Genomic DNA, 12,645 nt, shown 5'->3' on the forward strand with positions numbered 1-12,645 from the left:
ATATTTTTCCATGACGACCAATAAAAAACGACAGTGTTATCCCTTGTGTTTTTTAATGACATCAGATAAAAAATGACAGTGTTACCCCTTACGTTTTATTTTCATGACGACGGATAAAAAATGACAGTGTTACCCCTTATATCTCTTTCCATGACGACCAATAAAAAATGACAGTGTTACCCCTTATGTTTTTTTTCAAGACGACTGATGAAAACGACAGTGTAACCCCTTATGCATTTTTCCATGACGACCGAAAAAAAACGACAGTGTAAACCCTTAAGTTTTTTTCTTGACTGATAAAAAACGACAGTGTTACCCCTTATGTTTTATTTTCATGACCACCAAAAAAAAACAACACTGTTACCCCTTATGTCTTTTTTCATGACGACCGATTAAAAACGACAGTGTTACCCCTTATGTTTTATTTTCATGACGACCGATAAAAAACGACAGTGTTACCCCTTATGTTTTATTTTCATGACGGCCGATAAAAAATGACAGTGTTACCCCTTATATCTCTTTTTCATGACGACCAATAAAAAATGACAGTGTTACCCCCTACGTTTTATTTTCATGACCACCGATAAAAAACGACAGTGTTACCTCTAATGATTTTTTTGAAGACGACCGATAAAAAACGACAGTGTTACCCCTTATGTTTTATTTTCATGACGACGGATAAATATGACAGTGTTTCCCCTTATGTTTTATTTTCATGACGACCGATAAAAAACAACAGTGTTACCCCTTATGTTTTATTTTCATGACGGCCGATAAAAAATGACAGTGTTACCCCTTATATCTCTTTTTCATGACGACCAATAAAAAATGACAGTGTTACCCCCTACGTTTTATTTTCATGACGACCGATAAAAAACGACAGTGTTACCTCTAATGATTTTTTTGAAGACGACCGATAAAAAACGACAGTGTTACCCCTTATGTTTTATTTTCATGACGACGGATAAATATGACAGTGTTACCCCTTATTTTATTTTCAAGACGACCGATAAAAATGACAGTGTTACCACTTATGCTTTATTTTCATGATGGCCGATAAAAAACCAACACTGTTACCCCTTATGTCTTTTTCCATGACGACCGATTCAAAACGACAGTGTTACCCCTTACGTTTTATCAATGATCACCAATAAAAAACGACAGTTTTACCCTTACGTTTTATTTTCACGAAGACCAATAAAAAACGACAGTGTTACCCCTTATGTTTTTTTAATGATCACCAATAAAAAACGACAGTGTTGCCCCTTATGTTTTTTCATGACGGCCGATAGAAAATGACAGTTTAACCCCTTACGTGGTTTTCATGACGGCCGATAAAAAATGACAGTGTCACCCCTTATGTATTTTTCAAGACTACTGATGAAAACGACAGTGTTACCCCTTTCGTTTCATTTTCATGACGACCGATGAAAAACGACAGTGTTACCCCTTATGTTTTATTTTCATGACCTCCAATAAAAAACAACAGTGTTACCCCTTATGTTTTATTTTCATGACGGCCAATAAAAAATGACAGTGTTACCCCTTATATCTCTTTCCATGACGACCAATAAAAAATGACAGTGTTACCCCTTATGTTTTTTTTCAAGACGACTGATGAAAACGACAGTGTAACCCCTTATGCATTTTTCCATGACGACCGAAAAAAAACGACAATGTAAACCCTTAAGTTTTTTTCTTGACTGATAAAAAACGACAGTGTTACCCCTTATGTTTTATTTTCATGACCACCAAAAAAAAACAACACTGTTACCCCTTATGTCTTTTTTCATGACGACCGATTAAAAACGACAATGTAAACCCTTAAGTTTTTTTCTTGACTGATAAAAAACGACAGTGTTACCCCTTATGTTTTATTTTCATGACCACCAAAAAAAAACAACACTGTTACCCCTTATGTCTTTTTTCATGACGACCGATTAAAAACGACAGTGTTACCCCTTATGTTTTATTTTCATGACGACCGAAAAAAAACGACAGTGTTACCCCTTATGTTTTATTTTCATGACCACCAAAAAAAAACAACACTGTTACCCCTTATGTCTTTTTTCATGACGACCGATTAAAAACGACAGTGTTACCCCTTATGTTTTATTTTCATGACGGCCGATAAAAAATGACAGTGTTACCTCTAATGATTTTTTTGAAGACGACCGATAAAAAACGACAGTGTTACCCCTTATGTTTTATTTTCATGACAACGGATAAATATGACAGTGTTACCCCTTATTTTATTTTCAAGACGACCGATAAAAAGTGACAGTGTTACCACTCATGTTTTATTTTCATGATGGCCGATAAAAAACGACAGTGTTACCCCTTATGTTTTATTTTCATGACCACCAAAAAAAAACAACACTGTTACCCCTTATGTCTTTTTCCATGACGACCGATTCAAAACGACAGTGTTACCCCTTACGTTTTATTAATGATCACCAATAAAAAACGACAGTTTTACCCTTACGTTTTATTTTCACGAAGACCAATAGAAAATGACAGTTTAACCCCTTACGTGGTTTTCATGACGGCCGATAAAAAATTACAGTGTTACCCCTTATGTTTTATTTTCATGACGACGGATAAATATGACAGTGATACCCCTTATTTTATTTTCAAGACGACCGATAAAAATGACAGTGTTACCCCTTATGTTTTATTTTCATGACCACCAATAAAAAACAACTGTTACCCCTTATGTCTTTTTCCATGACAACCGATTAAAAACGACAGTTGCCCCTTACGTTTTATTAATGATCACCCCTTATATCTCTTTCCATGACGACCGATTAAAAACGACAATGTTACCCCTTACGTTTTATTAATGATCACCAATAAAAAACGACGGTTTTACATTCACGTTTTATTATCTTGACGACCGGTAAAAAATGACAGTGTTACCCCTTTCATTTTATTTTCATGACGACCGATGAAAAACCACAGTGTTACCCCTTATGTTTTATTAATGATCACCCCTTATATCTCTTTCCATGACGACCGATTAAAAACGACAGTGTTACCCCTTATGTTTTATTAATGATCACCAATAAAAAACCACAGTTTTACCCATACGTTTTATTTTCATGACGACCGATAAAAAACGACAGTATTACCCCTTATATCTCTTTCCGTGACGACCAATAAAAAATGACAGTGTTACCCCTTTCGTTTTATTGTCATGACGACCGATAAAAAAATGACAGTGTTACCCCTTATGTTTTTTTTCCATGACGACCGATGAAAAATGAGTGTCATTTTCATGACCACCAATAAAAAAAAGCATTGTTACCCCTTATGCTTTTTTAAGGATCACCAATAAAAAACAACTGTGTTTTACAAACACTGCGCTGCTCGATGATAATCAAGATCCATTACATCCTCCAAACCGATGACACGGATGGGGGGGGGCTTCAGGCCCTGCGGAGGAAGGAGATCTTCAGGGCGTCGGGGATGTCCAGCTGACCGGCGTGGAGCTCCGGGGGGGGCAGGTAGGGCAGCGTGACGGGGTACACGTGGCCCACGTCCATCACCAGCTGCGGAGGACGGCCGTCTGAGCGCCGCTTCAGGACGCTCTGTCGGAGCGGAGGAAGGGCGTTAATAAGGAACGCCCATCTCTACCACCTCCACCACAACACCCTGTTCACACTCACCACCACCACCACCACCATCTTCACACTCACCACCACCACCATCTTCACACTCACCACCACCACCACCACCACCATCTTCACACTCACCACCACCAACGACACCAACTCCAGCCCCACCACAATCACCATCTCCACCACCTCCACCAGGCCTCCTCGTATGTTATACAATGTGCAATAATAATACAGACAGTAACCATTTATTACCAGAACGGAGCGTATGAAATTCAGAGTGACTTTTTCTTCGAGGTCGCTTTGTGGCGTGTAGAGTTTGAGGATCTTCAGGATCTGTTGGGCAAAAATAAAAGCTTTCTCAGAGAGCGAGCGAGAGCGAGAGCGAGAGAGAGAGAGAGAGAGAGAGAGAGAGACGCACAGACAGACAGACAGACAGACAGACAGACAGACAGACAGACAGACAGACAGACAGACAGACAGACAGACAGACAGACAGACAGACAGACAGACAGACAGACAGACAGACAGACAGACAGACAGACACACAGAGATCGAAAGAGAGGAAGAACAAGGGAGCCACCTGCTGGCTGGATAGTACATTGCAGGTCTCGACCAGCGCCTCTGCGTCCGCCTCTGTCTTCTTCCCGACTTGCAGCAGCTGAGCCGCCTGGATGAGCGGCTCCAGCTCCGCCACAGCGCCCCCTGCCTGCAGGTTGTGGCTCCGCAGCCACTCCTCCAACACACTGATGTTATATCTTAAGCAGAGGGAAAGGACACGTACAACTTATAATACTGCTTCGGGGGATGGGGGGGGATGTATTTTATTAGAATTGGGTTTCATATGCTGTTACGTTTACCAAACTAGGATTTATTTCAGACTTTTTCTGACAGCAGTAAGATTAGAGGATATACAGACACCAATATACTAATACAAAAATACAAGAAGCAACTGTACAAGGTGGAACATCTCGCGCCCTTTGTTGATTATTTCACTCCGTCCTTGCGTTTCTCTTTCTTTAACAATTACTCCCTTTAATTGTTTTTCCCTGTCCCTGATCAACACTCCTCTCCTAGTGTATTAAGTCAGCGGGTTTCCCCTCTCCTGTGTGTGTGTGTGTGTGTGTGTCGTACCGTATCTGGAGGCCCCGCCCCCCCCCCCCCTGTGTGTGCGTGTGCGTGTGCGTGTGCGCGCGTGTGTGTGTGTGTGTGTGTGTGTGTGTGTGTGTGTGTGTGTGTGTGTGTGTGTGTGTGTGTGTGTGTGTGTGTGTGTGTGTGTGTGTGTGTGTGCGTGCGTGCGCGGCGTACCGTATCTGGAGGCCGCGCCTCCAGCAGCAGACGTCGTTCCTCAGCAGCAGGCTGTTGAGCGCGACGGCGGCGATGGCGTAGGTCAGCTGGCGGAAGGCCTGCTCCGTCAGGGCCGGGGGCGCGGCCTGCCGGCTGAGGGATCCGTGGAGGGCCCCCAGCTCCCGCAGCACCGCCGCCACGGTGGGGGGGTCCCGGGGCTCCGAGGAGCCCGCCCGCCGGCGGGACGCGGGGGGTCGGCCGCCGGTCCCCGTCAGCCCCGCGATGGCCTCGCTCTCCAGCATGGCCGGGACTGGGGGGGAGGGGGGAAGGGGGGAGGAGGAGGGAGGAGGGGAGGAGGAGGAGGGGGAGGGGGGAGGAGAGAGGAGGAGGGGGAGGAGGGAGGAAGAGGGGAGGAGAGAGGAGGAGGAGGAAGGGAGAGGGAGGAGGAGAGGAGAGGGAGGAGGGGAGGAGAGAGGAGGAGGGGGAGGAGGAGGAGGGGGAGGAGGGGGAGGAGGAAGGGAGAGGGAGGAGGAGAGGGGAGGGAGCGGGAGGTGGAGAGGGGAGGGAGGAGCAGGAGGAGGGAGGAGGAGGGAGGAAGGGAGAGGGAGGAGAGAGGAGGAGGGGGAGGAGGAAGGGAGAGGGAGGAGGAGAGGGGAGGGAGGAGGGGGAGGGGGGAGCAGGAGGAGGGGGGAGGAGGGAGAAGGGGGAGGGAGGAGGGGAGGGAGATGAGAAGAGGTGATGCCAGTATCATTGTTATCGTGGTATCATACCTTTTTAATTTGACCATTTTAATTTACAGGAGTACCCCCTGCAGTACCCCTGCAGTACCCCTAGGGGTACGCGTTCCCCCATTCGAGGACCACTTCTGTAGGGGGGCTAAACGCGGCGAAACGCAGTACCTATGATGGGGTGGAGGCGGGCCTGGGTGAGGGACAGCAGCTGCTGGTAGGCCTGGATGCAGAGGCTGCTCAGGGCGTGGCTCACGTCAGAGAGGTCAGAGGTCAGGGGCGCCCGCCCCTCTGAGCCTGGGGTCCCCGCCTGGGGGTCACAGAGAAAGGAATAGGAATAAGGAACTTAAAGGTCCCCTATTAGACCACCAGGTGTGAGTGTGATTAGCCGTTACAGGCCGTTTTGGAAATCTGCCTCTTCTGACATCACAAGTGGGCGTGTCCACCTAGATGTGTGCTGGATAGATCAGTCTACCAGGCTACCCAGTGGACTGAAGCACACGTCGCTCATCTGTCCGTCATACATCTAGGTGGACACGCCTATATGTATGTCAGTGCTTGTGATGTCAGAAGATTTTCAACTTTAAATTGATCCGTATTGTTCGACTTTTTTGTTTGACTTTTTTTTGTTTGTGTTTTGTTACCTATTTCTTACATTTGGGCCGGGTTTTGAAATGCAGATGCTGAACTATAATATTTTAAAAACAAACCTTTTTGGGTGAATGTTGCATCAGCAGATCATTCAGCAGGCAGGCGTTTTTCAGCCACAGAGCGGTCATATTGACATCACTGGAGTGCTTCTGTAGACAATAAGCAGACAGATTTCACATGACTTCCAGGAATAACAATAATAATGTGTTGTGAGTGCACTTAATTACATTACATGGCACTGTATTATTTCACATTCAACACAGGGCTTTTTGCACTGCTTTGATTTACTGTTCTAGGTCAGCCAGCCCACAATTCTGAAGATGTTTTTTAAGGTCAATAAAGTTGTAATATGGTTTGTAAATAAGAATGCATCATGGGATTTTCATGTTTTAACTTTTTTACCCTAGAACCCTGTGTCGGTTGGTGTTAGTTCCATAGCTACCCTAGTGGTTGGTGTTAATACCCCAGGACCCCGTGTCGGTTGGTGTTAGTTCCCTAGCTACCCTAGCGGTTGGTGTTGTTACCCCAGGACCCTGGGGTGGTTGGTGTTAGTACCCCAGGACCCTGTGTCGGTTGGTGTTAGTACCATAGCTACCCTAGCGGTTGGAGTTAGTACCCCAGGACCCTGTGTCGGTTGGTGTTAATACCCCAGGACCCTGTGTCGGTTGGTGTTAGTACCCCAGGACCCTGGGTCGGTTGGTGTTAGTACCCCAGGACCCTGGGTCGGTTGGTGTTAATACCCCAGGACCCTGTGTTGGTTGGTGTTAGTACCCCAGGACCCTGGGTCGGTTGGTGTTAGTACCCCAGGACCCTGGGTCGGTTGGTGTTAGTACCCCAGGACCCTGGGTCGGTTGGTGTTAATACCCCAGGACCCTGTGTTGGTTGGTGTTAGTACCCCAGCCGCCCTAGCGGTTGGTGTTGCTGCCGTACGTCACCTTCAGCGCTGCCTTCATGGCGGTGACGGCGTTGCTGCAGAAGGAGCGCGTGCGGTCGTGGTCTCCGCCGCGGTCGGTGTGACGCACACACAGGAACAACACGCGGGCTGGCAGCCCGGCCGGGAGGGACAGAGCGCTGTCAACGCGCACGTCTGAGGATCACGCACACGCGCACATAGAACCCACACGTGTGTGCGCGCACACACACACACACACACACACACACACACACACACACACACACACACACACACACACACACACACACACACACACACACACACACACACAAACATAAACATGCAGACACATGGAGACACACACATGGACGCTTGTGTGTGCACACACACATGCATACAGGTGCGTACACACACACACAAACACACTTGCGCACACACACAAACACACAAACACACACACACACATACAGAAACACACCCACATGTGGTCATGCCTATAAAGCAAGCCAAAGTCAGCCGAAACCTACTATACTCAGTCCAGCTGCCTTAAACCAATAGCATGAGCCGATGAGCCGCCTAATCAATATGAGTTGTGTGTTTTCTTTTCCATCCCCGAAACGGGGGGCCGGGGGGGCAGAGTGAAGGCCTCTTTAATGAGGCAAACAGCGTCTGCCGACTTGCCAGTACTTTTCCGCATTGGATTCGGGGATATTGACGGGAGCAGAGTTTTACTGGAGCTCAGACGAGTGACGAGGCAGACGGATCGTAAACAGAGATGATTGGGGCCAGTGGCTCTCTCTCCTCCTCCCAGTGACTCACTCTCTACAATACTGTTGCACTGTGTTGTACTCTGTTGCACTGTGTTGTACTCTGTTGTACTCTGTTGCACTGTGTTGTACTCTGTTGTACTCTGTTGTACTCTGTTGCACTGTGTTGTACTCTGTTGCACTGTGTTGTACTCTGTTGCACTGTGTTGCACTGTGTTGTACTCTGTTGCACTGTGTTGTACTCTGTTGTACTGTGTTGTACTCTGTTGTACTATGTTGTACTGTGTTGTACTCTGTTGCACTGTGTTGTACTCTGTTGCACTGTGTTGTACTGTGTTGTACTCTGTTGCACTGTGTTGTACTCTGTTGTACTGTGTTGTACTGTGTTGTACTCTGTTGTACTGTGTTGTACTCTGTTGTACTGTGTTGTACTGTGTTGTACTCTGTTGTACTGTGTTGTACTCTGTTGTACTGTGTTGTACTCTGTTGTACTGTGTTGTACCTTTGTACTGTGTTGTACTCTGTTGTACTATGTTGTACTTTTGTACTGTTGTACTCTGTTGTAATGTGTTGTACTGTGTTGTACTATGTTGTACTGTGTTGTACTGTGTTGTACTGTGTTGTACTATGTTGTAATGTGTTGTACTGTGTTGTACTCTGTTGTACTGTGTTGTACTGTGTTGTACTGTGTTGTACTATGTTGTACTGTGTTGTACTGTTGTAGTGTTGTGTGTAGTGTTGTTGTGTTTTTCAGATACATACTTGTATGGTTTACTGTGTCGTGGACTGGACGGGGGAGATGGACAGGGTCGGGGACGGAGAGAGAGAGGGGGGAGTGGACAGAGAGAGGGGGGGAGGTGGAGAGAGAGAGGGGGGGAGGTGGACAGAGAGAGAGGGGGGGAGGTGGACAGAGAGAGGGGGGAGAGAGAGAGAGGGGGGAGGTGGACAGAGAGAGGGGGGGAGAGAGAGAGAGGGGGGAGGTGGACAGAGAGAGGGAGGGAGGTGGAGAGAGAGAGAGGGGGGGAGGTCGACAGAGAGAGGGGGGGAGAGAGAGAGAGGGGGGAGGTGGACAGAGAGAGGGAGGGAGGTGGAGAGAGAGAGAGAGAGGGGGGAGGTGGACAGAGAGAGGGCGGGAGGTGGACAGAGAGGGGGGGTAAGTTTGTATTTTCTTGCCCTCTTGGGGCTAGGGTCAGGGGGTTGTCATGCATATACGGCCAGTAAAGCCCTCTGAGACTGTACCTCTGATTAAGGGCTTTACAATTAAAATTGGAATTGAATTGAATTAAATTGAATTGAAGTGGCAGATTGCTGACCATGTGATCAACCAGCGAGTGTCCAACCCCGACTGTACCTGTGATGAGGTTCTTGATGAGCTTGGCCTCCTCTCGCTTCCGAACCTCCAGGAGGCCTCGCGGGTCCTGGGGCTTGGGTTGGGTCGCAGGGGGCCCGGGGACCTCTAAAGGGGCCATAGGGGTGTCAGCTGGACAGCAGACATGAGGACGCAGCCAACCACACAGAAGCAGAGCAGAGAGAAAACCACACACATGTAATCCTATTCTTCTTTATTATAAGATTTTGGTTATTATGCAAAATAAATGTTTTTATTCTACTTCATTTAAGAATGCTCGATTCTGATTGGCTGGGAGGGGTGCATTAATCCGGCATATTGCCCGCTGATTTGTCGGTTCTACTTGCTGCTGACTGAGCACAGTAGATCAATACGCCGCTTGCATCGTTTTCTATCACATACATTTCCAAGATGAGGTCCATAGTAAAAATAAACCAAGGAGTGCATGTTTGATCGATCGTCATTAAAGCTGACTTGATACGAATGTAGCAGCTACGTTATTAAACTAGTGATCAGATCCAGCCTTGTGTGGCACTGGTTGCTATAGAAACGAGTTACCTACAGCTGAGCTAACGTTATTCACCGTAGTTCTAAAGGGAACTACTTTTCGAGGGAGATGAACTTAAACAGAGTGTACATTTAATAAGCATGCAATACGAATGCAATACGAATTTATTATGTTGGCCGGCGCGAAGTAGAATAAACGGAATAATCACCTCAAGGCAGGGCAATAAACAGTTTGATATGCCCGGCCTCTCGGTGATTATTCCTTACATAATTTACTCCCATGGCAAATTATGGCTTTAGGTAAAATCGTCATGCACTATGAACATGAACAGTAATTCCTTTACTGAATCCAAACATGAGAACATAATTAAACTTCCTTTACTGAATCCAAACATGAGAACATAATTAAACAAAAATATGGGAACATATAAGACTTGGTTGTGATTAAGTGTAAACTGTGTGGAAGGGGGTTGACTGTACATTGCATTGTATCTGATGGACGTACGTATCACGGGCCATATTGTACCGGTTTGTGCTAACAGTCTTCTCAGGGTGACTGTGGCTCGAAGCTCCTTCAGCTCCCTCCTCAGTCTCACACACTCCAGCTCCCGAACCTCCAACATCTCAAGTACATCCTGTAGACACGCAGAGGGTGAGAGGGAGAAAGGCAGAGAGAGGGGGAGAGGGAGAGAGGGAGAAAGGGAGAAAGGCAGAGAGTGGGGGCGAGGGAGAGAGGGAGAAAGGCAGAGAGTGGGGGAGAGGGAGAGAGGGAGAAAAGCAGAGAGAGGGGAGAGGGAGAGAAGCAGAGAGGGGGAGAGAGGGAGAGGGAGAAAGAGAGAGGCAGAGAGAAGTAGAGAGAGCCCATTAAAACCGAAAGCGACCACTCTGTGTTTATCTGAAGTGCATCTGTGGATCAATCCGCAGTAATGGATCCAAAATGGACCCAACATTTCCAACACAAACAATGGCTGATGGCTCCAAGGAAGACGGCTTGAGACGGCAAGTAAGGATGGGTTTAATGCAGAGAAGGAAGTCTTCTTCTCATCCTCATCTCCCTCCTAAGCCTCATTCTCATCCTCATCAGCATGGTGGAATAATTATACATAAGTAATGCATGGTCTGAACAGTCCGACTCCCCCGCACACATTATGTGTGAGGGTTGTGCTCGTACCTCCTGCTGGGCAGTGGCGCGACGGCCACTAGGAGGCCTGCCAGCCAGCGTCCTGGCAGCCTCCAGCTCCTCCTCCAACTGCCTGCATTGGCTGCTCAGCTGCACCTCCAGGAACCTGACCGCACACAGACACACAAACACAGACAAGCTCACCAACACGGCCCCGAAGAGCTCACAGCCCGGCACGGCAAGGCTGCCGCCGCCGTAAGAGGGGGCGTCTTTCCTTCAGGACGAGCATCTTGAACCATCGACTGACTTGTTGGCGACCCGCACGGCGTCGTAGGCGTGTCCTAGGTCCTCGCCGCTCATCTGTGTGTTGGAGGCTTTGGCCACGCCCATCCTCTCCATCAGAGGGTCCTGAACGTACCAACGTAAGCGTCACCTGACCTTCCCCGCTATCGGATGTACAGAAACAGCCCATAATGTCTCTACTCTACGTATTTACAGAACCATCCCATAATATCTATTATACGTATTTACAGAAACATCCCATAATGTCTCTACCATTCGTCTTTACAGAAACATCCCATAATGTCCCTATTATAGGTACAGAAACATCAAATAATGTCTCTACTATACGTATTTACAGATCCATCCCATAATGTCTCTACCATTCGTATTTACAGAACCATCCCATAACGTCTCTACCATTCGTATTCACAGAACCATCCCATAATGTCCCCTTCCACTGATGGTTTTCTAGTGCCCCCCCCCTAACCAGTACCAGCAGAGCTTGTACTTTTATCTGTCCAATACTTTTATCTCTGCGGTTCTCAGCGCCACACCCACCATGAGCCGCCCGGGGCCCCAGGCTGGGGACCCCCGGTCCGGGACGGGTTCTGGGGGTCCTGGGGACCCGGGGGTTCCGGAGACACTGACCCTGTCGACCGCCTCGGGGAATGCCCCCCCGGACGGGAGGGAGAAGGGGGAGAGAGGGGGGAGGCCGGGGGAGGCAGGCCCCGGGGAGAATGGCCCCGGGGAGGGAGGCTCCAAGCCCAGGCTCTGGATGGAGTCCGTCCGTCTGTGGCCCTGGGCGCGCTGCCATGGCAACCAGCGGGGATGGAGCGAGGTGGTTATGGTTAGCATGTTATATTCAAGGAAAACAAATATAGTCAGAGTGTTTATAACAAAGATTATAATCCAAATAATAATTAATAATAATAAAAAGTAATACAAAAAGTAATCCATAAAAAGTAATCCATAAAAAGTAATCCAAAAGCTCCTATTCCTAAAAAATGGTCTGAAACAAAATTCCTAAAAACGTGATCCGTACCTTGCGAACCAAAAGCCTTTTCACATGTTTTGGGCTTCAAACTTACTTTAGTGTAAGTGTAACATGTGAAATGTGGTTGATGTATGTTAGTGTCCTGTTCACACTTAGTTTCCATAGTTTGTTTCGTTTTAGTTAACAATAATAACCTTTGGATAGAGGAGAGCTGCCGTGAGAAGTGTGTGTAGTTTGTGAGTGATGTGCACGTGTGAGTCTCGTGCATGTGAGTCTCGTGCACGTGTGAGTGACGTGCACGCGTGAGTGAGGTGCACGTGTGAGTGAGGTGCACGTGTGAGTCTCGTGCACGTGTGAGTGAGGTGCACGTGTGAGTGAGGTGCACGTGTGAGTGAGGTGCACGTGTGAGTCTCGTGCACGTGTGAGTGACGTGCACGCGTGAGTGACGT

General features: G+C 47.5%; 1 protein-coding gene across 1 annotated transcript in view; it reads right to left on the reverse strand.

Annotated features, from left to right (window-relative positions):
* Positions 1-3,244: 3,244 nt before the first annotated feature.
* Positions 3,245-12,645, reverse strand: part of si:dkey-110c1.10 (unconventional myosin-Vb) — a 23,062-nt gene continuing 13,661 nt past the window's right edge. The window contains 12 exon segments of the mRNA XM_060067629.1: positions 3,245-3,590; positions 3,873-3,953; positions 4,201-4,375; positions 4,926-5,214; positions 5,804-5,942; positions 6,343-6,432; positions 7,219-7,370; positions 9,297-9,425; positions 10,327-10,435; positions 10,972-11,086; positions 11,228-11,328; positions 11,761-12,009. Coding sequence (XP_059923612.1) covers positions 3,429-3,590; positions 3,873-3,953; positions 4,201-4,375; positions 4,926-5,214; positions 5,804-5,942; positions 6,343-6,432; positions 7,219-7,370; positions 9,297-9,425; positions 10,327-10,435; positions 10,972-11,086; positions 11,228-11,328; positions 11,761-12,009 — 1,791 coding nt within the window. The 3' untranslated portion in view covers positions 3,245-3,428.

This window comes from Gadus macrocephalus, chromosome 12, assembly GCF_031168955.1.
Source record: "Gadus macrocephalus chromosome 12, ASM3116895v1".
Taxonomy (NCBI): Eukaryota; Metazoa; Chordata; class Actinopteri; order Gadiformes; family Gadidae; genus Gadus; species Gadus macrocephalus.